The sequence below is a fragment of the Solanum verrucosum genome, unplaced genomic scaffold (assembly GCF_900185275.1).
Source record: "Solanum verrucosum unplaced genomic scaffold, falcon-dt-bn FXZP01000236.1, whole genome shotgun sequence".
NCBI lineage: Eukaryota > Viridiplantae > Streptophyta > Magnoliopsida > Solanales > Solanaceae > Solanum > Solanum verrucosum.
In genome coordinates, this window is record NW_026020806.1 from 404,191 (window position 1) to 432,102 (window position 27,912).

The following is a 27,912-nucleotide window of genomic DNA, read 5'->3' on the forward strand; positions in this document are numbered from 1 at the left end:
TTAATTTGAATTAATATTTTGTTATTTCATACCATTTTCCCTTTTTTATCAATAAATGTGGTGGAAAAAACATCTACAAGTCATTTTCTTCCTCATTTTTTTGATGGGTGTTTTACCTATAGGGACCATTTTCTCCCTCTATTATCTCTTTATAAAATTGATTGATTGATGTTTGTATCCAAATTATTATTTTTCCTCCTGTAATTTGTCCAATTTTTTTTTAATTTTAAATAAATATTGTTTGGTTATACATTCGACTTATCTTTTTCAAAAAATAAAATAAAAAATAATCCAGAACAAACCTAGGTAATGATCATATGAAGGTAAAGAATAGAAAAATATAAATTAACATAAAATATACAAATGTGTTAGAATATAACTTGAGAAATATCTTTCAAAACGTGAACATGTCAAACTTAGGAATCTCATATTATAATTGTCAAACTGATCTTTTAATACTTGGGTGAACAATTATTGAAAAAAAAAAGTTTCTTATGTATAGAAATGCTTTTAATTGTCCAAACTTATACAAAAACATGCTCCTTTCTTCTCTTTCGAGAAATAAGATTCTGACTCATAATTTTATAAAATACTAAACTAATAATTAATACGATGTATAATGTAAGTTACACTACGTACTACCATATTATAATTATTAAATATCTACTACCATAAATAGCAACAAAGTTTTGTGTATTTCCTGATTTATTTTTTTAGTGGCTACATGTATTCTAGGAGCAAACTTCTAACATTATTTGAAATAACTTATTTCTATCAATAATTAATTAATTAAAATGAATGGTACAAATTTATTGATAGTGAACTTACATACACATCAATAATACATCATTAGATATTAGCAAAATGCATAGATGACTCTTTAAGTTAATCAATAGACATTTTAGTTCCGTCAATAAATAAATAGACATCTTTACTTGATATTTCAATACTCTTTTTCTAAAACATAATTTAAAAATTATATGTCCATTTAACTTGCCACATCATAATATAATTTCAAATCTCACAATAACATAATATAATCATCCAATGACATATATGTCACAACCTAAGTTAGGAACAATATAAGCGCTTTATTTACGATCCAAATCTGGATGACATAGAAGGACGGTCTCATATATTGGAAACGGGATGAGTAGGCTAATTTATTTTACGTTTCAAAACAACAAACAATTGGCTTGCTTTCTTGTACTCAACTTTCATCCATGATGAAATCTCTTCACATTTGTTCATAGTCCTTGCAAACATTTCATCAACAATTTCAACTCCAAAGTGTTTAGTGAATATTGTTGGGTTTAGCAAGGTGTGAATGGGAAATAAAAAGAGAAAATAGAAAGTGGAAGAACCAATGAAAGTGGGGGAACCAATTTTGGAGGGAAAATGAAAAGTCATTGCAAAAGTGCAAATGAAAGGTCATTTTTACCATATTAGTAGAAGAAAGGAAATTGTTGTCCTTGTATTAGGAAACACTTCCTTTAGTTCTTAAAGGGTTAAGAAGAAGGTGCCCCTCGCGCCGTCGTCGTTGCTCCCTCGGCTTCGGCTTTGGCAAATGATTTGATTGATAATATTTTTGGACAAAATTTATTTAATCAATCATTTCCTTTTTCTTGTAAATTAATTCAAAATGTTAATTAAATTAACAAAATTAATTTGGCGCAACTGAATTTATTTGAAATTCACGTGTAACGGTAATCCTTCCGAAAAGTCGTTACTTTTCCCAAAGGACACAATGTTCTGGAAAAAATGAGTCTGAACAGATTTTCTGAACAGACGCGTTCCTTGTTGCAAATGGCTATAAATAAGAGGTCTTTTTCGTTTTTTAAAACACTGAAATTTTTTCCTCTCTGCATACATTTTCTTACATAAATAAAATTGTCGATCGACTGAGTCTGTGTGTGCTCTTGTTGCTGTTCTTGCGTTCGCTGAAGTTATTGAAGTTTGAGGTACCGCTAATTTTTTAACATGTTAATCCGTTTTATCTTGGGAGAAATTAATCTGCAACCTCGGATACCGTGAGGGGATTAAATTTCTTAAGGAAACACCGTGATTTCTGTGGACTCGGATTAAAAATCATTCTGTCTATTTCATCTTTTTTTTGTTTCTGTATTTTTGACTAACCTGAATACAGGAGATAACAAATATTCCTTCTAAAGTAGCCCTTAAGTGAATTATTAAACTCTTTGCATCAGCCTTAACCAAAAATTTTGGTTGGGATTCTATTATTTCCATTTTCTCTATGCTAAAATAGCCACTTTTATTTATTACTTTAGTCATGTCTTTAGGAGAGGCTACATATAATGGCACATTGAATGAGTCCACTAAACCTTCTTCAAAAATTCCCTACATTAATGCAAATGAAAGAATGTTCAATTCCAATTTATGTAACAATACTAACTTTAGAGGGAAAAAAAAGTTATTTCATCTGTCTCAATTTATGTAATATTATTCAATTGTCCATATGATTTAAGAAGTTTTTTTTAAAAAAAAAACTTGTGGTCTATAATAAATTAACCTTAAAAATTTGTGTGGCTCTATAAACATCTTATTAAGAATAAATTTTTAAGTTAGAATTATTCCTAAATATAGAAGTGTGACAGTTTTTTTTTAGAATTGACTAAAAAAAGAAAATGTATCATATAAATTGAGATTTTTTTTTAATAAGCTAATACTCTCTCTATCCCATTTTAAGAGTTGTCTAAGGTTTGAACACACTCATTAAGAAAACAATGAACTACCCTTATTTATTTCTTGATTAGTAAATGATAGTATAATGAAAAACGTGAGTATTGTTTATCACTTTTGACCTCTTTAATTAATAAAACAAAATAAAATTTTGCCTTCATTCTCTAAAGACATTTTCTTGAGGGTTAAAAGGACACTTAAAATAGGACAGAAGAAATAATAAGTCTTGAACGATGCTAGAAATTTGGCCTTCCAATCATTTCTATTTTCTTAGGAATGCACACATAGATAAGTTACTTAAATATATGTATAAAAAATATTTTTATATATAACTTTACTGTTATAACAAATAAAAAAGTAGATAGTCCATTGCCTTACCTCATTGATCATATCAATAAGACTAGATTCAAAGAACTTGAGGACATTATCTAACAATAAGACTATAAATTCCTGGTAAAATCATCACAATCATTCCATTTTCCACAATCTCTTTAGCTCTTGGCCTCTTGCATTCAAGAACATTTCCATGTCCTTCTCAAATTGCGCGATATAGACACTTGTTACATCCTCTGAGGCACCTATACAATGAATTTTCCCCGTATTCCACGAGCGTGATTTCTCATCCATCAACTCCTTTGGCGTCTTAGATAGCCATTGGAGTGAATAAGATGAGTACGCGAAATGGATTGAATTTGAGGGGAACAAATGTCCATAGAAAGAGCCGGGAACTCCTGACGTGAAATATCGCCTTTCAAGAGGTAAGACTTTAAATAGAGTATTGAAGTCATTTGTAACATGATCATTGAGGAATACTTGAAATTCAGGACTAATTTGATTGTTTTTATGTTGAGTTTGGTGTTTATGTGTTATTGTTTCGATAATATGTTGCATTGCTAAGAAAGTGTTTGGTCCAATCGAACATCCAAAGTCAACAATATGAAATGATGCAATATTTGAATTATTAGATAATAGGCTTTTGATATCCATTTTTTCAGTAATTGCATCTTTAATCATTCCCATCATAACATCTGAGCCTTCTTTCTGCAAAGTAGAAATGATAAGTAAAATGCTTCAATTTCATAATTACAAAAAATAAAATAAAAATTGGAAGTCTCTTAATGATACATATAATCAAATGATTTTCCTAAATCCATGTTAATAGTATGTTTAAGTTTTTGGCTTGTTTGTTTGTCCTATTTAAGTGTGTGATCATTTTATTGTCCGGGCATAGATGTTCTGGGATAAAAATTAGTATTGTGTATCCCATTTTTTTGTTACTAATCATGGACAACAATTGATAGATTCAAAACTCTCGCATAGAAGCAATTATTTGATTGCATAAGGATTTTGTCAGTTCCTCCGATGTTCGCAAATGAGGTAATTTAGACAGATATACTAGGAACTACACATTTACAATGAAAATTTTGACTCATAATAGTATTTGATAGCAACCAATGCTACAATGTACTATTCTCTTATTTTGTAATGTTACTTAAGCTTCTTCGCTAATAATATTATCCGGTTAAGAAAAAAAAAGTACTAGAATAAGTTATTCCTGTCAGAGGTTGGAATAATAACACCGGAATTAGTTATTCAGAAATAAAATCATTCAAATGATAAAAACACTCTTGAGGTCCCTCAAACCTTTTTTCCACTAAATATGGTAGATGGTATTTTTGTAAACATTAACTTCATAGAAATTATGCAATGCATGTTGTTTTTAATATAACAAATTAACTAAACAATCAATAAAAAATAATACTATAATAACTAATCTTAACATAACTAATTCCAACATATACTTATCTTCAAAACAAACAACCCTTGTTTAGAGAAAACACATTTTCATTTATTTGATATACATCTCAACAAATGAAGAATGAATTCACAATGTTCAACTAAACTTAACATTTTTAATATATAGTATAAATATTTATGTTATAAATCACTAAAATTCACCAAATATTAAAATTTCAATAAATATTGAATTCTAAGTACCTGTAATTGGGAGCTTTTGCTATAGCTGTAAACACCATTACCACCATTCATAGGTAAAGATTTTGGTATTTTTAAAAATCTATTCTTCCACTTTCTCTCTTAATTTTTTTTTGAATGTTAACAGATTTGAAGTTCTAATTAATTAAACTTATATATATATATATATATATATATATATATATATATATATATATATATATATATATATATATAGTTGTAAATAAGTAGAAAAAAGACAAATAAACTTTCTAATAATTTATTTCATTAGGATATATATATATATCACATTAAAAGACAAATTTGCTAGCTAAGACAAGTTGGACATATGTGAATGGTATATTTAGGGATGAAAGAAAGGCATAATGTTAGGCTTAAAAATTGATAAAAATAAGAAGCTACTTGTGTATAAGTTTTTTTAATATCGAAAGATCTTTTTAGGAAAATCGTGTAAACTTGATTTGAAAACGAATAGCATTAGTATTAAGATTATTTTGAGTCCAACTAAACGTCTTAAATGACGGGTCATAATATCATCATTATGAAATAGATAAAATTTAAAAATAATTATTTTTCAAATAGTCATTAATCATGAAGTAGGGGTGTACATGACCGGATTGGTTCGGGTTTTTCAAATATCAAATTAAACCATTTGTGTAAAAATATTAAATTTATAAACCAAACCAAACTAATAAAATTCAATTTTTTTCGGGTTTTTCAACCTTGGGTTGGTTCGGGTTTTTCAAATACCAAACCAAACCATTGTGTCGAATTTTTAAATTTATAAATCAAACCAAACTAATAAACCTAGGATTTTTTCGGTAAAGTTTGCATACAAACATATAATTAACTTGTGCTCCAAATATTTCTTTAGTCCAACCAAAATATAATTATCTAAGGTGTTTCTTAAGAAAATAACACAAAATATGAGATGAGTACTGATGACACTAAAATATTCAATAAAAAATAATAATGAAATCATCATATAAAATAAATATTGCAAAATTATAATGAAAATGATCATAATTTAAAAGTACTAAATCATGCTAAAATAAGTTTAATAAGTATTAGTTACATTACTAAATATTTAAGGAAAATTAAAATTAGATTATATATTTTAATTGTCTAAACCAATGTAAAACTAAAGAACAAATATTCAATATTATTGTCATTCTTAGAGTTGAATTGATTTTCTTTTTGCATTAGTATTAATTTGATTTTGATTTAAGTTTTATTATAATTATCAACATCGTCTATGAACTATAATCTTTATTGGACCATTCCGAATTCTAAGTTTTAAACTTGAAATAATTTATTAAAAGATAAAAAACTATGAAATAGTATAAGAAATATTTTAAAATTATATCAAAGTAAATATTTTTATGTATAAAATAAAATTTTAAAATTACATATATAATGTCGGGTTGGCTTGGTCTCGGGTTGGTTTTTTTAAGTTAAAACCAAACCAACTCAAATATAGTCGGTTTTTTTTTTCAATACCAAACCAAGTCAAACTAAACCACTAGTCGATTTTTTTTCCGGTTTAACTCGATTTGCGGTTTGGTTTGATTTTGTACATCCCTATCATGAAGTCTCGTACGTCGGGAATCAATGCTATACTAAATTAAACTATGTGTTATTTCATTAGGGTAACATTCACTTAGTGTTTTTCTAGCTCGATTATGAAATATCATATAGATTTTTGAGAAAATAATTGTGTTCAAAAGCGCATGATTTATGGGCTAATACACATGAAAAACAGTGAAAGTCGGGTAATTTCTAAAAGTTGACTCATAAATGCGAAAATATGCATGAAAAAAATGGAGAGACTATATGTAATGCTTCCACAACTCATTACAGAGGTCCTCATATAATTTTTTCAAAAAAAAAATTTGGGTGCCCCAAAGGCGCCAGATCCATGGGCTAAAACACACGAAAAACGGTGAAAGTCGGGTAATTTCTAAAAATTGGCTCGTAAATGCGAAAATATGCATGAAAAAATGGCGAGACTATACGTAATGCTTCTCCAACTCATTACAGAGGTCCTCATATAGTTTTTTCAGAAAAAAAATTCAGTGGACCCAAAGGCGCCAGATCCATGTGCTTATACACACGAAAAACGACGAACGTTGGATAATTCTAAAAAGTTGACTTGTAAATGCGAAAGTATGTGTGAAAAAAATGGTGGGACTATGCGCAATGCTTCCCTAACTCACTATGGAGGTCCTTATATAGAATTTTTTTTGGGTGCCCATAGGCGCCAGATCCATAGGCTATAACACACACGAAAAAGGTGAAAGTTGGGTAATTTCTAAAAGTTGGCTCGTAAATGCGAAAATATGCGTAAAAAATGGCGGGATTGTAGGCATTGCTTCCCTTATTCATTATGGAGGTCCTCATATAGTTTTTTTCAGAAAAAAAATTTGGTGCCCAAAGGCGCCAAATCCATGGACTAATACACACGAAAATCAATAAATTTGATTTTTCCCGCTTTGGGGTTCGTTTGAACCTGAAAATGTGTTTGTTTGCCCCTCGGGACCAACTCACGCCATTAATAAGATCGTAACGGACGTCCATGATCTATGAAATTTAAAATTCCGTAAAATTAGTTATTTTCAAAAAACAGTATTCATGAAATCTCTTTTTTTTTTTAAAAAATCATTATACTAAATTCCTAACTGCCAGATCATACAAAAAACCAAAAAAAACACCTGCAGAAATTAATTATTTTTTATTGACCGTCTATTTATTGTACTAATAATTATAATATGTATTATATAATTTTTTAAATATTATAATTTCTTAAATAATTCTCCAAATTTTAATTATGTCACATTGTAACAAAAAAGTAACATGTATTAGATAAGATTTGATAAGTTTTGAACCGACATTCCTTTTTATATCATTACGTAAGTATTCATGCAATTATTGTTTCTTTGACATGACTATACTATCTATATAAAATTTATATGTATCCTATAGACATTAGAAGAAGAAGACGATTATTAGAAAAAAAAATTGAGGGAAAAAAAAGAAGACAAATAGTCAAAATGTCAACATTTTTCCCCATGAATAATGGTGATGCTGTTTACAGCTACTCGAGAAACTCCCAAATACAGGTATATCTCTTACACCATTTTTGAATCTCATCTCAATCAGTTATAAACATATAGGAACTTATTAGAGGTTTGCTCAACGGATTATTAGCTTAGTGGTAGAGCGTGTCTTCTGATTATTGCGTTATTGTACATGTTTGGGTTGTTAGGCTCCTTAGGAGGACAAATATAGGGTGATTCAATGAGATCTAATATAGATTTATTCAACTTATATATAATAGTGGGATCCAAGTGGTCTCAAAGGACTACCATGACTCCTCTCTTCTCGAGAGTTCATACATCTCTTATCAATATATGTATAGATGTCAGATTAAGTCAAATTGAAATATTCAATGTTGACCTTAGTTAATTAGAAGTCGTAATTGTTGTCTAGTGCACTATTTTAAAAAATAAATAATGAAAATTGATCTAGAAAAATGATTCTAGGAGGTTGGTTTTTTTTTTTTTTTCATACCTCAAATAGGAGATCACGATTGATAGTGAAAATCGACCTCTAGAGGTAGAGAATTAGTTATGCATATGATAAAATTTCTTGGTCAAATGTATATGTTCATATATGTTATGACTTATGAAGATATATATGTGTGTTTTGTAGAGAGAAATATTAGATGGTGCAAAGGAGATGATGAAAGAAGCAATTATTAAAAATCTTGACATCAAAGGCATAGTATCTTCTTCAAATAAATTTCATATTACAGATTTGGGATGTTCAATTGGATCAAACACTTTCACTTCAAAGCAACATGTTGTAAAGGACAAGTACCATGATAACAATCTTGAATTTCAAGTATTTTTCAATGATCATGTCACTAATGATTTCAACACCCTTTTTCGTTCACTACCTGTTGATCGATCCTACTATGCATCTGGAGTTCCAGGATCTTTCCATGGTAGATTATTTCCATCACGATCGATACATTTTGCTCATTGTTCTTGTGCTATACATTGGTTATCTAAGATTCCAAAAGAGTTGTTAGATACAAATTCCTCAGCATGGAATAAGGGATTGATTCACTATGCTGGTGCATCAAATGTTGAAATAATGAATGCTTATGTTGCTCAATTTGAAAAGGACATGGAAATGTTCTTTAATGCAAGAGCTGAGGAGATTGTTCAAGGAGGAATGATGGTGCTAATTTCACCATTTTCAGGGTGGGATTCTCTCAATTTTCTTGGCTCTAGTCTGATGGATTTGGTGAATGAGGTAAGTAATTGTGTCGTCACATCCTTTATTTCATTTGAACTTAAGTTATATACATCGTCAATATACTTTTTTTTGAACTATGAGGTCACCTAAAGTCAAAGGCGAATCTAGCATTATAGTTATGGGTTCAGAAAAATTTAGTAGCTTTGGCTCAATTATTATATTTGTATTAAGAAATTCATTTAATATGTATAAATAATTTATTCTGAATCTAGCTACTTGTTATTATGTTTTAGAATTTAGAACTCATAAATTTAAAATCATGATCCTTCTCTACCTATAGGATACTATAGGTAAGTTTTCTTAAAATATATATATGAAATTTGTACTTTAATTTAAAGATAATACTGGAACAACAACAAAAGAGACATTTAATGACAATAAATTTTTCTTTTAGCGAAATATTTAGCGGCAATTGAGTTAATGACATTCTATCTAGAGTCATTAAAGCTTTTAGCAATATTTGTATAGAGTATTTGTTATAAGTACCCATATTTATTATTGCCGCTAAATAAAATATTGCGACAAATATATATATATATATATATATTATTGCTGCAAAATGCTTTATTCGTTATAGTTTAATTACCTTTAACTCTTTCATTTCACATGATATTTTTTCCCTTTTTAGTTTATTTAAAAGGAAAAAAAGATTTAAAAAAATTGATACATTATTACTTGTAGACTCCTTAATTAACTTAATTAAACTTCTCATTTTACACCCTCATGCTCTCATAATCATATAAAAATCACGAAACATGTAATGAAATAAGTTCAAAGTATACTTTTGACATGTATACATAAAGGCAAATGTCGTATATATATATATATATATTATAGAAAGTTCAAATTCTGAATTCATTTTAAAATATTATATTTAGTTAATATTATCATATAAAATGAAATGAAATAAGTATAATTTTTGTCTCAATTTATGTAATACACTATTTTGTCGTACATTTATAATAATTGATCTTTTTTCTTTCTTTTTGACTTAAATATAGGGAATGTTAGATGAATCTCTAGTTGACTCATTCAATGTGCCAATTTATCTTCCTTCTCCTGATGACATAACGAAAGTGGTGGAGAAAAATGGATGTTTTAGCATTGAGAATGTAGAGTTAACATATCCTCAATCAAAGCTTGTGGATGAAGCTGATGCAAATACTTTTATCATAAACCTTAGAGCTATCTTAGAAGGACTTGTCATCAATCATTTTGGGAGTAAAATAGCAGAAGAAGCTTTTACAAGGACTATTTTAAAAAATAAAGAGATTTCAACATGGATGAAAGCGAATTACAAGGCATGTCAACTATTTATCGCTTTAAAACGTAATTAAGAAGTTTATCTATTTATATATATATATATATATATATTATATAATTAAGGCCTATGGAGATCGATAAGATATGCACATCCCATAGGCCAAGTTTCTTATGTATCTTTTATTATCTTATATTACTCTAATAAAGAAAATTGAAAAGTCTCTTCATTGATTATCTTAACTAGCCTCCCTCTCTAACTCTTCTTGGATAATGATTATTTTCTTCGTCTTAAATTGTCTGTCATGATTTTTAAAATAGTTATTTCAAATTATTTGTCGTTTTAAAAGTTCATATATTATCTACTGGATGTCTATATGTTTCTAAAGAGGTACTCCCTTGTTTCAATTTGTTTCTCTTAGTTTTTATTTGAACAATCAAATAAATTATTTTTTTATTATAAATTTAGATCAAATATTAATTAATTTGATCCTTATATTCTGAATCAAGCCAAACAAATTAATACATAAAAAATAATAGAAAAGAACAATTTTACAAACACTCCAAATTCTTCATTACATAAGGTGAAACAATTCTAATTTTGCTCTTTTGCAACCAAGAGGCATCTTTTCACTCAATAAGTAGATCTCCATAGACCTTGTTTATTACATAAGAAACTTGGCCTATGAGATATGCATGTCATGTCGATCTCCATAGACCTTGTTTATTATATAATAATTTCCTAACAAAGAATTATTTACGCTTTAAAGCGACAAATAATTGACATGCTTTTTCGCAATTTATTTTCATCCATGTTGAAATCTCTTCACTTTTGAGTATAGTCCTTGTAAATATTTCTTCTGTTATTTTATTCCCAAAATGATTGATGAAAAGTTTTTGTAAAACAGCTGTTAGGTTTATGATTAAAGTCTTTGCATCAGCCTCATCCACAAGTTTTGATTTGGGATATGTTAGTTCTATTTTCTCAATGCTAAAAAAATCATTTTTCTCCACCACTTTAGTCATGTCTTCAATAGAGGGGAAATACACTGGCACATTGAATGAGTCCACTAGAGATTCATCTATCATTCCCTATATGTCAAAAAAAGAAGAAGATTAGTTCTCAATGTATGATAAAAGAAAAACGTGTCACATAAAATGAGACTGAAGCATTGGCATAACTGAAGTTCATTATCTTACCTCATTTACCAAATCCTTAAGAGTAGAGCCAAAAAATTTGAGGTAACGATAACCCGAAAATGGTGAAAGAAGCACCATCATTCCTCCAGGAACAATTTCCTCAGCTCTTGCATTGAAGAACATTTCCATGTCCTTTTCAAATTGAGCCACATAAGCATTCACTACTTCAACATTTGAAGCACCTACATAGTGAATTAATCCCTTATTCCATGCTAGGGATTTGTCATCTAATAATTCTTTTGGACACTTAGATAACCAATGTATAGCACAAGAAGAATGTGCAAAATGTATTGATCGTGATGGAAATAATCTACCATGAAAAGATCCTGGAACCCCAGATGCATAGTAGGATCGATCAACAGGTAGTGATCGAAAGAGGGTGTTGAAATCATTGTTTACATGATCATTGAAAAATACTTGGAATTCAAGAATGTTATCATGGTACTTGTCCTTTACAACTTGTACAATATGTTGCATTGAGTTGAATGTGTTTGGTCCAATCGAACATCCCAAGTCTGTAATATAAAATTTGTTTGAAGAAGATAACATGTTTTTTATGTCAAGATTTTCAATAATTGCTTCTTTCATCATCTCCTTTGCACCATCTAACACTTCTCTCTACAAATACATACATATGATCTTTATGAGTCATAAAATATATGTAGATATACATTCACCAAGAATTTTGATGTTTTTATCACATGCATAATTAGTTCTCCAACCTTTGAAAATCGATATTTTCTATCTAATCAAGACTTTATTAGGATCTCCGATTTGAAATTAAAATGTTTTGAATATTTTAACTCGACTTAATTTAACATATGCTGATAAAGGATGTATGAACTCTCAAGAAGAGACTTAATTAAATTTCACGATATCACTCTATATGTCCTCCTGAGAAGTCCTAACAACCCATACATGGACAACAACACAATTATCAGGGACCACTAAGATAATAGTCCGTCGTAAATTTCAAAAAGTAATTTGTTTATAAGCGATTGAGATTCAAAAATAGTGCAAGAAAATACTTGTATTTGGGAGTTTTTGGAGTAGCTATAAACAGCATCACCACTATTCATAGGGAAAGATGTTGGCATTTTGACTAATTGTCTCTTTACCCTCAATTCTTGGTCATAATAGCCTTGATCTTCTCTTATATAAATTAAATGTGGATGGGGGTAGGAAGGAGACATATAGAATTTTTTTTTAAAAAAACTCTAAGACAGAGTTGACTTAATTATTTTTGGTTGATAGAGGGATTCCCAAAAATGATATATTTTTTTAAAAAATTTCATTTTTAATTTAGTTTATGGTAGAATTATTATTTAATGGTCAAGTAGTAGCATTTTTAATTCTATGTATTGTCGCGTTATTCCTATTTTAGTTCTTGTAATTAGGGGTTCGTGGTTTGGTTTGGATCGGTTATTGGTTAAAACTAAAACCAATCAATCTAGTTGGTTTTTTAAATTTCTAAAACCAAACCAAACCAAACGAAAAAAATAATCGTCGGTTTGGTTATTGACGGTTTGGTTCGGTTTGGCTAAGTTTTTCTGATTTTTTCAGTTTGAAAGTAATAAATTTTTTAGGACATACGTATTAGTACATGAACAATCCACTGAAAAGCTATTGTTGGTTCAATTAAGCAATTAAATAATACTAAATTTATCATTACACGAACAAAGTGATTCAATTAAGAGAAGGTGTAACTCTCTTATGAAATGTATGGTAGGTAAAGACTAAAGTAATGAATTTTGATGAACTTGGACTTATGATAGTAATAGATGGACTAAAATTTACTATTGGGCTTGAGAAATAAAGTTAAAGACTTAAGTTACTTAAAATTTAATAAAATATTTATATTTTATTTATGAATAATATATAAATAATTATAAAATTTATATATCTAATTTATCGGTTTGATTTGGTTATTTTTGCAGTTATTTTTTAGTAAAACCAAACCAAATAGTATCGGTTTTTCAAAATGTAAAATCAAACCTAATATCGATTTTTTTTAATCGGTTTGATTCGAATTACGGTTCGATTTGAATTTTAACCATAACCATGAACATCCCTACTTGTAATATGTGAGTAAGGATATTATTTTTCCTTTAGAAAATCAAAATAAGATTTATCGTCCACCCTCATCCCCCACCCCTTATTTTTATCCTTATTCTAATAAATACGGAGAGAAATTAATATGATGAAATAAAAAATAGTAAGTATTAAATTGTTATAAGATTTTAAAAAAGAGAGGATAATTTTAGTGAAGTAGTCATTATAATTTATGTTTTTTAAGAGACATATAAAAAAAATGACAATTAAAATAGATCGAAGGGATTACAAAATGCATGTGTCGATGATTACAATGTTAAAAGCCTTAATTAACGATGAAGATAACTTCTTTTAAGAAACTATCTTAATTTTTAATCATTTGATAATTATTTCATGTCACTATATTATTTATTCAGTATATTAGGAAGATAACGATGAAGAGAACATGAATAAAAGTTTAGAATTTTTTTTTATATGGGATGGGTTAAGATTTTATTGATTTAGTCTTAACCTGCTCTACACCGGCAATCAGAGGCGGAGTCAGGATTAAGAGTTTGGAAGGTCTAAATTTCTTTAATAATTGTCAATTAATTTCGTTAGGAGTTCACAAATTAATATATAAATATATTTAATTAATTTTCTAATACAAATATAGAGTCTACGAAAAAGCTATCGGGTTCGTCCAAACCCACCCCCACCTAGCTCCGCCTCTGCCGGCAATCGCCCATTGCCATCCATCCCTATTTGTACCCACAATTATCACAAATTAGCCCAACATTAGGCTAATGACTAAACTACCCTCATATTGTCAATAATTATCATATATGCCATATGCTGATAAAGGATGTATGAACTCTCAAGAAGAGAGAGACTCAATTAAATTTCACGATATCACGCTATATGTCCTCCTGAGAAGCCCTAACAACCCATACATGGACAACAACGCAAGTATCAGGAACCACTAAGCTAATAGTCCGTTGTAAATTTCAAAAAACAATTTGTTTATAGATTGAGATTCAAAAATAGTGCAAGAAAAATACCTGTATTTGGGAGTTTTTGGAGTAGCTATAAACAGCATCACCGCTATTCATAGGGAAAGATGATGGCATTTTGACTAATTGTCTCTTTCCCCTCAATTCTTGGTCATAATAGCCTTGATCTTCTCTCATATAAATAAATTAAATGTGGATGGGGTAGGAAGGAGACTGTGGGGTCCATCCCATGAATTTTTTTTTTGGGTCAACAATTGCCTGCAATTGTTGTAAAGAAAATACAGCTGAATTTGTTTGTCAACAATAGCTGCAAACTTTTTCTTTTGTTAACAAAGTTTGCAGCAATACAAATTTTTTGGTGGCATGATTTTTGAATAGTGCAATGCAATTGCATCTATAAAAGGAGCTCTTCAGCTCCTCATTTGATACACCAATTCACAGAGAAGTAAAATATATAGAGAGCTGTGAGGTTTTCATAGACTATACAAGAAAAATAGTCTGTGAAGAAAAATAGAGTGTGAGCGATATTTTAGTTTAGTAAGGTGGAAATCAAAAGAGTGTTATTCCTTTTGAGTGTGTAGTAGTCACTTTGAGTATTGTATTCGTGACTACACAGTGTAAAATTCCTTACTATAGTGATATCAGTTGCTCCTCTTGGCCCGTGTTTTTTCCCTTATTTAGAAGGGTTTCCACGTAAAATTTTTGGTGTCATTATTTTCCCATTTTATTTCCATTACTTTTACCATATATATTTTGTGCTTGTTCGCGTTTTTCCCAACGGAGACGTATAGAATTAAAAAAACTTTAAGATAGAGTTGACGATTATTTAATTTAGTTTATGGTAGGATTATTATTTAATGGTCAAGTAGTAGCATTTTTTAATTCATGTATTATGGCGTTATTCCTATTTTAATTCTTGTAATATGTGAGTAAGGTAATTATTTTTCCTTTAGAAAATCAAAATAAGATTTATCGATCCACCCTCTTCCCCAACCCCTTATTTTTATCCTTATTCTCATAATTATCAATAATTAGAATATTTGTCAATTTATGGTGACCATCTTAAATTGTCACGTAAGTTAGACAAGTGGATGGAAAATTAGCCATATATGCCTCATTTCTTTATTGGTTTGTTAGCATGGTGATCACCGGAATTCAATAAATTATTATTTTTTAATTAATCTAAGGTGATGATAGGTATTCATAAATTTTCAATTTTAGATTCGCATCTGCCTTCAACTTTTTCTCATTGAGACTTTGTTCACATTCAGTAGCAGCTTGTTGGTGACCTTTTAGATCAGGAACTCCAGAGGCAGCTAACCTAACCTAACCTATTGGGAAAACACTACTCTCATCTCTCCCCTTTCACCACTTCGGCAACCGGCTCGTCTCCTAACTCTCTCATAGACGCTTTAATGAAAAAGCATGCAATAACGAATGGTTTAATAAAATTAGTTGTCTAAAGCCAAACTTATTTGTATCAATTAATAGTCATAGATACAAAATAGGTCATTGGTGCCTAAGAGACAAGATAAAGATGGAACGCGTTACGAGTTGATTTTACATTTCAAAACTATCAACAATTGTCTTGAAGTCTTGTAATATTCATCTTCCAACCATGCAGAAATCTCTTCTATTTTTCCCAAAGTCCTCTCAAACATTTCATTTGCAATTTTACTTCCAAAATGTTTGGTGAATGTTCCTTCTAAACTAGCTCTAAGGTGACTTATGCAACTCTTTGCATCAATGTTAGATTGAGGATTTGTTAGCTCCATTCTCTTTATGCTAAAATATCCATTTTTCTCCACCACTTTAGTCATGTCTTCAATAGAGGGAAAATATATTGGCAAATTGAATGAGTCAACCAGAGATTCTTCTATAATTCCCTGTATGGAAAAAAAGGGAACGTGTCACATAAAATGCAACTGAAGCATTGACAGAGTTAAATGTGGTGAAGAGGATTCAATTGAATCCCCTTATTGAATTTGCAATTTTTTGAATTCCCTTATTAAGATTCTTGACTCCGTAATTGTTCAGAAGATCCAAGAAATAGGATATGAGATATGAAGCCTAGATCCAAGATATTAATCATAGACTCCCTTCGTTTTATTTAAGGAGTTTACGAAAGTAAGAGAGACTTTTAAATCTCATGATCTTAAAAGTGTAATGTACTAAAATTTCATCTTATGATCTTAAATATGTCGGATAATACATAAATATGTCATTTAACTTGGCTTCAGCTATCATTTATGCCTTCAAATTTGGGTGTGCACGAGTAGACACACACCATAATACATGTAGGAATTCACATAGGACACAAAATTGTCATGTACGATGACACGTAAGACGAATGTGTCTATTTGTTCAATTTTATACAAGTTTTAAGTGTCTACTTGTGCACACTAAAAATTAGAGGGCATAAATATCAGTTGAAGCCAAATTAAATGACATATTTATGTATTATGCTTAAATATGCCTTGTTATTAGATGTTATGACTACAAGTTAGACAGAAAAGCATGACACATAAATTGAAATAAAGAGAGTATAAGGTTATGAGTGACTCACCTCATTGACCATATCAATAAGACTAGACTCAAGAAATGTGAATATCTTATATCCAATTTTGGAGTATGGTATATCACTTGGAATAGCTGGCAAAATAAGAACAATTAAACCTCCAGGAACAATTTCCATTGCCCTTGCACTCAAGAATACTCCCATATCTTTGTGAAATTGAGCAACATATGCATTCAATAGAAGCACCATCATAATGAATTCTTCCTTTATTCTTCATATATATCAACTCCTTTGGAGCCTGGGATTACCAATTTACCGCGCAACAAGAATACGCGATATGAAGAGAGGACAAGGGGAATAATCGTCCATAGAAAGAACCAGGAATTGCAGATGCAAAATATGGTTTTTGATCGGAAAATAGTGATTTGAATAGGATATTGAAATCGTTTGTGACATGATCGTTGAAGAAAACATGAAATTCGATTTCAGGACTTGTAGAATCGAGTGATAATTTAGAATGGTACTTATCTTTTATAGCTTCTACAATATTTTGCATTGCAAACAATGTGTTTGGTCCAATTGAACATCCCATGTCTACAATAAGAAATGTTTTGGTTTGTACATCAAGATTTTCAATAATTGCCTCTCTCATCATCAATTTTGCATTATCTGCAATTTTTCTCTACAAAAAAAAAATATTGTTTGAAAAGTCAACCATTGAAATCGAAGCTAAGGTCATAATCATAATCATACTGTAATGGCAAACTAAGAAATTTCGTTAAAGGTATTCAAATATGTTCAACAATTATCTAATATAGCTCAAAATATAATTACTTCATGTATCTCAATTTATGTGGCACACTTTTCTGTTTAGTTTAAAAATCATTCTTGATACTAGTCTATTATGTTCAAAGTCGAAGCGTGAGACTATTAATAAAGCGAATTCAATAAAGCAATACTATAAATATTACCTGGGATGAGGAATTTTTGGTGTAGCTATATACACCTTCAGCACTCTTCATGGGAAAAAACTCTGTCATTATGGAATTTAAGATTTCTTAGTTTTTGCTTACACTTTAATTTGCCAAAAACTCTGCATATATAGACTATACCATAATTCAAAATTTCAAATGTCCAATCAATATTTAAATATCACAATAATATAATTCAACTGTCCAATAATCAATATTCAAATGACACAATGCCACAGTACATTGCCCAATAAATCTTAAATGTCACAATAACAATATTATCCAACTGTCCAATCAATAATTAAATGACATTATAATACAACTTGCCAAATCAATTTTAAATGTTACGATGAGTCAATAACACAATGTACCACTATATATGTCACGATCCAAATTAGGACATTATAAATATGGTACTCAACGACCACTCCAACAAAAATAATTTTTAATCGTAATGAATATGTATATTAATAAAAAGTGTTAAATTTTTTTTGAGATTAGTTAATTATCATTGAATCCAAAATCTCTAACACCATGACACCTATGTACTGAACCCTTAATCCTAATGTATCAACTACTTGTAATTTGTACTTTAATTTCGAGTTGTAACTAGACAACAAAGGTAAATATTGATATTGCTCAAATACAACTTTAGAGTAAAAAAGTTATATATATATATATCAAAACTTCATTATCTTTATTTCAAAGAGAGAAAATTTCCTCAAGTTTACATTTCATGACCAACATTTTTAAAAAAAACACTTTACTATGCCCCTATTCCCTTCTTATTATATTTGCCAATAATAAACAAATAAATAAAATAAATAACTCTCGAATTAAACGTAAGTTCTATATTTTACCCCATATTATAACTTATATACATTGCACAAGCCAATTTCTCAAAATAATTAATTACAACCCACCTTTTGGGACTTCTCAAGAAGTAAACAACATTACCATCAATATATAGCTCTCCATCCTTTGTCGGAGATTTCAACTTTCAGCTCTGTGAATGAAGTCCTCTTTGATAAAAAACACTTTACCTTTCAAAATATATTTTTTGTACGAATCCAAATTAATTGGAGTCCCACAACGAGTACTAGACGAAAAAGATTAAGAAGATATATTTAGCAAGGAGAATTTAACACGTAAGCAAATTTTCCCTCTTTCCAAATCCAATTTTGCCCCGGTAACCAACCAATGCCCCGGACTATCCAATGGGCCTCTACACAATTGTGTTGTATCCACAAATTTAAGTAGCTTTTGGGTATGCACCGGCACCGGTGGGCCCGTCGGGTACACGCCCGAGTCCACCACCACCGGTTTCTCGGATAAAAATCCGGGAACCGAGGATGCACCACTAATAGCTGATAAAAAACCTGATGACGATTTCGTGCAACTCTCGGAGGCACATTGCATCCACTGAGACTGCACGATGCATGAGTTAGAAACTTTAGAATATAACAACCTGAGATGCAAGACGCTCTTCGTATCGTGTTTTTTAACGTGGAGTTGAGCACCCGTTACGATGAAACTAAAGCCACTCTCATAAGGTGCCCAATTCGGGTCGTACTTTATGGGAGCCGTGCATACGTGTGAGAATTTTTTCCATTGGATGGCTTCGAAATATCGATGGTCGGGTGTGTCTTCGGACCCGCGCCACGTCAGCGGGTCATCTATTTTGTCTTGTAGGAGTACTGGAGTGTTTATCAAGTGTTGTAAATGTATGGCCAGCCTGAAACAACCACCATCTTTATTAATTTAGGTTAAGATTATTATTTTTTAATTCTACGAATAATAGTGATCGAATCACATAAAATGAAACGAAGACAATTATATTTGATTAGGAAAAGGAATTACCTATCACACTTTACTCCTTCAAGATAAAGTCGTATTCCAGTTACAGGTGTCTTCCCAACAATTACCTGATAATATAGTAAGATATAATTAACATAATTAATTTGGATTTCTAGAGTTAAAAGCAAATATATATATGTAATATATAAATGTGTTATTTAACTTGTTCTTAACTGATATTTATGATCTTTAACTTTGAGTGTGTATAAGTAGATGATTAAATTTTTATAAAGATGAACAAGTGGACACACACGTCCGACATGACATAATACAATTCAAGATGTGTTTGGTACAAATATTTTTTTTTATGAAAATTGTTTTTTAAGGAGAACAAGTGAATTTCTTACTTAGTTTCTCATATTTTATACGTATACTAAAACACTTGTATATAATCTAGATAAATATTATGAGAGGTGGGGGTTAAAAGTTGTGTGAGATGAGTTGTGTTGAAGGGTGGAAACTGGGGAAGAAAAAATATTGACAGGTTTTCTAGAAAAAAATATTTTCCGAAAATGAAGAAAAAACTTTTCATTTATGTATCTCGAGCTCTTCAAGATCTTTCGTGTGCATGTCGGATCCTCCAAAACTAAATTACTTTTGGTAGATCTGACAAGCGAGATAGCATGTTTGAAGAGTCCGAGCAACCATAACTTATCATACATTTGAATTATACGTCACAATAAGCCCCTTTAATTTCTTTAAACTCCGCATCCAATCAGATACCATCACATAAAATAGAACGAAGGGAGTATTAATTAGAGGTGTATTCTTTCTTTATTTTTTGCACTTTTGTTAAAAGGTGGAATTTTTACCTGAGTTGGGTTTACATATAGCTTTGGGCCCATCAAATTGAATTGAAGAGCTGGAGGTCTAATGGACCTATTTGTAGTTGGGCCTAAGGGAAGATCATTGTGAATAGGGGCCCAAATCTTGTGGGCTTGAAAATCCAGAAAATATTGCAAATCTGCTATGGGTGGCTTATCTGCAAATCAATACATTATTTTAATTTAATATAATAATATACATTAAATTATTCAAAAATAAAAAATATATACAATCTGTATGATAAATACACTTCAACTAACATTTGTCTCCACTATTTAATGTTTAAATTATCATAACGCCACGTGGCTAAAGTCAATTTGGCATTTATTCAAGAAAATATATGGAAAAGGATGTTATTTTAAAATTTATAAAAAAATAATCTTGAAACAATCCTCTCTAATATTAATTTTAGACTACATAAGAAAATACATCCCGTGAACGAAGCATTCCATGTTCAACCAGTCTGAAAAAAGGTTGTATCTTAAGGGATATGATGTAGACGATCTATCCTGACATAAATATTAATGACTGATTCAACAATTCAAAGTCGTACATAACCTATAGGTTACCTAGAATATAGCTATATTGCTAGTGTAGTTTTGAGAGTACTACATTTTATTGTATAAAAAAGGACAATCTGATGCATAAGCGTCCTACACTTGTGCGAGGGCCGGAGAAGGACAACACCCTAGGGATGAATGATGTAGGTAGTTCATAAACTCTGACAGCAAGTTTTAGTAACTGATTTTATGATTTGAATACGTACTTATAAGTTGCACGAAGATAATTATATCGTTGCTGTAAATTTGAGACTATATAAAAAAGAGAAAAAGTATATTTTTTGACTTACATCTAAGATAAAGGTTGATAGCATGTGATAAAAAGCCTTTGCCAGGAACACCTTTGAGAAGTGAAGTAATAGGAATGAAGCTAAAGGCAATTGCATCTGGCATTGAAGGCACTGTTAGAAGCCATTCACTATGTGTATTTGCTGTTAAATCTCCACCTCTTTTTGAGCATATCACAGTTACACCCTGCAATAGAAAAAAAAATTATTATAATATTTTAACTTTTTTTAAAAAAAATAAAATTTGAAATATCTTTATTTTGTTATAACTTTTAGTAAAATTGTGTTTTAAGTTTCGGTACGGAAGAACCTTGAAGTAACGGTAAAGTTATTTTTATCTGATTCGATATTCAAGAGTTCGAGTCATGAAATCTATCATTAATGCTTGTTGCACCAGGATAGACTCAGTGACAGAACTAGAAGTTTCTAAAATATTGCAGATTGGTTGAACATATCACATAAATCAATTTTGAATCTCCTTTATCAATACTATACTTGAATTTTTTTTCTTCATGTCAAGAGGATTCAACAACTCACATATAATCAAAATTCAAAAAAGATTATTTTTACTCTAGTTGCATAGTATAATTTTTCGATGAAGTGTGTCTGATGGAACCCTTTGACACTATTTAGTTCTGTCATAATATAAATTGTCTACATCATACCTTTCTTAAATGTGACTCTTTTTAGAATTTTACGTGAACGCATGATGTTTCCTACATGAAATTATCCTTTTTTTTGTATTGATGGTCAACCAAAAGCTCAAATTTGCTTTTCTTGATTCTTCCAGCTAGAATGTATATAAAATTATTTCACATTGAATTATTTTCAGTATTTTTAGGGATCTAGTTGTTAATATTGACTTGAAAATCTTTAGACTTTTTTATATTTTTGCTAATTTTTTGGTGTGTTAAATTCAAAGAATCTCCCATGTTTGATGGATTTATATGTTAATTGGAAGATTCCTAATGTCAAAAGTTTACACTATTAGCTGGAGAAGTAGGCCTATGACTGCTTATGATGATACAAATCAAAGCAAGAAAATTGACCTAACAATTCATGACTAAATTCGATCTGGTATTCGTATTGGAGCTTCACTAAATTCGAATTTGCACATTATTTGTTCCACTTCTGAGGGCAACACCACTCCTAACAAGATCTTTTTTTATTACTAGAGGTTCGAAGTCGAGACCTCTAATTAAATGTAGAAGGATTCCTAACCATTCCACCACAATTTTAATTAGTCGTAAATAATTGATAAGCATTAGGTACTGATAAGTACTTTTAAGTGTTGAAATTAATCTTTTAGGGACAATGAAAATTTAGGTGATTAGAAGTCAGTATTTAGACAATGAAGACATTTGACTTTTAGGGACAATGAAAATTTAGGTGCATTTTTTAATATAAAATTGAAAATTAACATATACAATTATCAACTTACATTTTTGGTTGTTGCTGATGGAAAGCTGCTTAAGATGTTGGGTTGTGGATCAAAAATATTGAATGCCTCAATAGTCTGCAATTCAGAAACAAAAATGAAAAAGAAAGGGAAAAAAATCAGTTCAATTGAAGTTAAATAAATAATTAATTATATTGCTTATCAGATTCTAGCTTTGGGCATGGAAAAAAGAAATCTTATAAGAAGCTTCTCCACATTTTTATATTAATAGGTTAGAGAAAGATTATGGAAAAACAATCGAGGTTTATAGCATGATGGATAGGATTCATCAATCATTAATCAAAGGAGTTCAGGTTTGAGTCCTGACTGAAGTTACAATAGTAACATTAAACACTCAAATATGTTCAAAGATCTTGAAATGATCTTTCCGTTCGGAGGATTGCATTGGCCTATGTAAAGGGAAAATCCTGATAGAATGTGTTTCCCTCTTTAATGGATGAGAATCCAACTTAGTCATGCTTTTACATTACAAATATCAAAAATCGAGTGTGAAACCAAAAAAATAGGACTATGAAAATTAAAGGAAAAAGAAAAAGACCTTATGTTTTTGTTCTCTTGATTTGAATTGTTGTGGACAATAGTTGCAAATGCCAGTGAATAATTGATCACCAAGTTCATCCAAGTGGTTCTTGAGTTGTGATGGTTCCATATTTGATAATTTGTCTTGCCTCACTAGGACCACATCTTGTCCTCCTATACTTAACCCCACTATTATGTGTGTACCATATTTTTCAATAAACCTATCACAATTAACAAATAATTAATTTATTTTTATGAAAATGAAGTATTCAATTAGATATACATCAAATATTGATTGATATCGACTCCTCAGAATTTGATAATCTCAACTCCATTAATAACTAAGTAGAAAGGATGTCTTAACGTAACTAATAAAATTATTGTCATGTAATTAGGAGGTCAGGGATTTAAGTTGGGAAAACATTCTCTGGTAGAAATATAGGGTAAGACAGCATACAATAGACTTTTATGGTCTAGCCCTTCCTCGACACCTGTACATAGCTGAAACTTAGTATCATTTTCATCCTTAATCAAATGTATAGAGTACGAGTCTCGAAATGGAGTGAAATTTGTTCATGTGAATTTAAATTAGTCGAACCTTAAAATAGAAGACTGAGTGAAAAAACGAAAAAAAATAAAGTGTATTGTCATCTTTCTACACCATAGTATACCTAATCTTCTTAAAACGTAATGACTTTAAAATGAATTCAATTTGACTTTATGAATTCTATAGTTAGACTTATTCTCCCCATTGCCAAGTTTTCTTTCTTCAAGTTCTTATTTTATATTTTATGATATGATAATTATAACATAAAAATATTCATTTTTTGTTGTTGTTGTGGAATAAGTGTAGATCAAGAAACAGAGTTATTTTTAGTCGACTTGGTCAAAACAGAGGAATGGAATAATTATGAACTATTTAATTAATTCCAAAGTCAATTACTTATAATATACCTATCCCAAAATGTTACTCCTATAATTTTATTTTTCTTTGAATGAAAAATTAATACTTTTAGTCCCTGCAATGTGAACAAATTCTAAGTTTGGTTTGTACGATATCTGAGTAATTATTTCACCTTTAATTAATTGAAATTATGTACTTTTAATCCTTATGTTTGTGATTTTTTCACATATTTAAGGAATTATAAACTTATAAACCATGTAATATTGTCATGTGTTGTGTTAAAGTTGTATTGTTACATCATATTATCGGATTAGCCACCCCTTGATAACCATCTTCCCTTTTACTTACGATGAAGGGTAAATGGATAAATTTCATTCAGCATTAGCTAGAGTTCTCAAATTTGAATGCTTAAAATGAAAAAAAATAAAAATAAATCTATAATAGGGCATTTCCCGCTTTAAATGAAGAGAGAAGTGTTGAAAATACTTTTAAACTCGGCGCGAATTATTAGTTTCATCCTCAAACTATTGATAGTCCTTAAAACACTCATGTACTTGACTAACTAAACCTAGATACACCCCTGATCTGCAACATGACATAGCAAGTTGTCTCAAACTCTTGGAGGAGCATGAGACTCTGAATAAAAAGTCGAGTGAAGTGTTGAAAACATTCATAAACTTGTCGAGAATTTGGGGGTGTATTTCACTCATGTTGCAAGATCGGGAGTGTATTTAAGTTCAGTTAGTCAAGTAAATGAATGTTTCTAAGGCTGTCAATAGTTCAGAAATGGAAGTAACAATTCACGCAGAGTTTAGAGACATTTTCGATACTTCTTTTTTAAATGAATCTTATGTGGCATAAAAATAATTTGTAGAATCTCAAAGCAGATATCGAACGCTAGATAAAGGGAAAATGTTAATTACCTTGCAAGTGCAGCAGGATCCCAAGTGGAAGGAACATCATTAATAACTTGATTATCCAAAACAAGTGAATATCTATCAATATGAACATCAAATAATATGATGAAATAACCATCAAGCCCCAAATACTTTGTATTTGCTGCATCATTAGCCCATGAACCACTCTCAAATCCAAACATTGAATTAAACATTCCAGATGGTATTTTTCCAGGCACTGAACTTCTCCTATTTATATATTCAGACATCTGTTCCAAAAAAAAAAACATTTTATAAATAATTAGAATACATTTGGTACGAAGAAAAATATTTTAAATTTTTTTTCATGTTTGATTGGTCCGTAAGAAAATAGATTCCTTAAAAGTCAGGAAACAAAGTATAACAAGTGGAATTTCATAGAAATTGTTTCTTTCTCACCCCCTAACACCATGTGAGTATATTAAAACTTAATTTCTTTTATCTATATATATAGGAAAATTTTCTATATGCGTAATATAATTTTCTAATGAAGTTTGTTTAACTGATCATCCTTTCGTTTACGTGGCTATGCCACTTCATTCGCTCCACCCCACTTCCATAGTACTTTTGACTATAACAAGTTATACAAAAATACTCTTAAATTGATTTTCTGCTTACTTATCAAAACCATAAATAAGTAGGCAAAAAGATCAAGTATTTTTTTCATTCCAACCAAACCGCCTAACATCCTTTCTATCTCACGAAAATAGGGAATAAGGTCTGTGTACTATCTTTCCTATATCCACTTATAAAAGTATACTGATAAAATTTATTGTTGCCGTTATTGTATTCCAACCACACACACCTTTAAAGAACATTTTTTTTATCCTTCCTTAAGAGTTCCCCCAACCCTTAGTGAGTCTAACTCACGACCTTCGAGCTGAAAGTGAGGGCTACTTACCATCCGAGCAACTCCCTCACGTTTGGTCGAAACCAAAAAAGAAAAAAAAAGAGGAGATTGATATAATAATAATAATAATAATAATAATAATAATAATAATAAAGTTATAGTACCTGATTAAAATCAAGAATATCAGATTGAAATCGAACTCTATCACCTTTATCACACTTAATATCAATTGGTACATTTTCATAAGCTCCAAAACCAGGCACCATCAACTCTTTCTTCAAATTTTCATTTAGTAACACAAGCCTTTCATCTCCTTTACAATACTTTAGTCTAAAATCACATGTTAAATCAAATCCTTTTCCTAAACTCTTGATTGCCTTCTCCACAATATTATTATTACTCATATCTTTTTTTTTCTTGATCGAGCGTGCTCGATCTTGATTGAAATAATTTTTAATGGACCGATTTTACTAGCAGGGCACTTTCTTCGATGTGCGCGCAAAATAGCTAGAGATGCAAACTTCTAATGATGGACACTTGTGTTGGAAGGATATGAAGGGGTTTTAAAGAGGGAAAATAGAGAGAAGAAGAATGTGTGAATGTTAGTTTAGACTATAGTTTTATTTTATTAATGTGTATATATAAAGATATATCTAAGTTTGAAGAGAAGAAATTAAATTGAGAAAATGACTTGATAGGAAGGTCTATGGGAAACTTCATTTTCTTTAAAAATTTTCTTTCTTGTTTGTTAGCTGGAAAAATCCCTTGTTTTAACTAGTCTATCTATTTCTATAATAATAATTTAATGAATGAGAATATGACTTGTTAATGTGAAAACGGATTCAAGATAAAAAGTTTATGAGTTTATATAAATAATTTCAAGTTAATATATGATAATAATTGAGGTCATAAAATATTTATAAATATGTAGTGAATATACACATATAAGATTTGAGAAAAAGTTATTAACAAAAGATAAGTCAGGTCATGTGAGAGTAAGAATTGTTCATCTAAGATTTGAAAAAAAGTTACTAGTAAAATTATATTTTATGCATTTTATATATAATAGACGTTGAATTCATTTATGTTCGTCTTTATTAGAATAAATATATTTCTTGAATGTTAATTTGGAGTTTTGAATTATATACATGAGTGCACAATTTAACACAAAATGAGCTTGTACTTCTCACTGCCCGTGCCCTGGGGGCAGAGGAAAGAGGGGTCATTACGGGTCTATTCGAACTCAGTAATTTTAATTTAAAAATTATTAAATATGTATTTATTATTATTTATTGATTTAGAATTTAATAATTTAAAAAATTTAAAATTAAAATATTTAAGCAGATACCAACACGAGCATAATAGTTTAATTTTCATTAATTGGATTTAACTAACTTCATTAATTGGGTTTAACTTCTATACAATGACGGTCATTTTCTTATACTATCATGTAGAGTACTCTATTTAAAAAATAAATGCACATAACTGTTAATAATAATGGAGGAAATTATTTTTTATTACTCTCTTCGTCAATCTTTATTTGTCCACTATATTATTTTATGATGTTCAATAATATTTTTTCGGTTTATAAAACCAATAAATGATTTACCATGTTATATCTATTTTACCTTTACTATTAAATAGTATTCATTTTTCAATATTTAAATGACTTATACATAATAAGAGCGATTGAATAAAATTACCT

The 27,912-nt window shown here is 29.8% G+C and overlaps 3 protein-coding genes and 1 pseudogene across 5 annotated transcripts; 1 reads left to right on the top strand and 3 right to left on the bottom strand.

The window, feature by feature from the left end:
* Positions 1 to 7,745: 7,745 nt before the first annotated feature.
* LOC125813191 (loganic acid O-methyltransferase-like) lies at positions 7,746 to 10,355 on the top strand. Its single transcript, XM_049492675.1, has 3 exons — positions 7,746 to 7,814; positions 8,407 to 9,015; positions 10,020 to 10,355. Exons 1-3 carry the CDS (start codon positions 7,746 to 7,748, stop codon positions 10,353 to 10,355), a joined length of 1,014 nt encoding a protein of 337 aa, XP_049348632.1.
* A 676-nt stretch (positions 10,356 to 11,031) lies between these two features.
* On the bottom strand, positions 11,032 to 14,625 carry LOC125813170 (loganic acid O-methyltransferase-like). 2 transcript variants are annotated; one of them, XM_049492654.1, is made up of 3 exons: positions 14,571 to 14,625; positions 11,479 to 12,096; positions 11,032 to 11,370 (listed from the first exon to the last, which is right to left on the bottom strand). In XM_049492654.1, the coding sequence occupies exons 1-3, from the start codon at positions 14,619 to 14,621 to the stop codon at positions 11,032 to 11,034; spliced, it is 1,008 nt and encodes a 335-aa protein (XP_049348611.1). In that variant the 5' UTR covers positions 14,622 to 14,625. The 2 variants fall into 2 exon arrangements, with proteins under 2 accessions (XP_049348611.1, XP_049348610.1); XM_049492653.1 differs by lacking the exon at positions 14,571 to 14,625 and adding an exon at positions 12,507 to 12,580.
* Positions 14,626 to 16,069: 1,444 nt separating this feature from the next.
* Positions 16,070 to 18,080, bottom strand: LOC125813192 (loganic acid O-methyltransferase-like; annotated as a pseudogene).
* A 767-nt stretch (positions 18,081 to 18,847) lies between these two features.
* Positions 18,848 to 26,821, bottom strand: LOC125813179 (MACPF domain-containing protein At1g14780). 2 transcript variants are annotated; one of them, XM_049492665.1, is made up of 8 exons: positions 26,372 to 26,821; positions 25,346 to 25,587; positions 23,538 to 23,739; positions 22,982 to 23,047; positions 21,544 to 21,727; positions 20,681 to 20,850; positions 19,872 to 19,936; positions 18,848 to 19,746 (listed from the first exon to the last, which is right to left on the bottom strand). In XM_049492665.1, the coding sequence occupies exons 1-8, from the start codon at positions 26,609 to 26,611 to the stop codon at positions 19,125 to 19,127; spliced, it is 1,791 nt and encodes a 596-aa protein (XP_049348622.1). In that variant the 5' UTR covers positions 26,612 to 26,821; the 3' UTR covers positions 18,848 to 19,124. The 2 variants fall into 2 exon arrangements, with proteins under 2 accessions (XP_049348622.1, XP_049348621.1); XM_049492664.1 differs by having other exon boundaries at positions 22,982 to 23,054; positions 23,536 to 23,739.
* Positions 26,822 to 27,912: the final 1,091 nt, after the last annotated feature.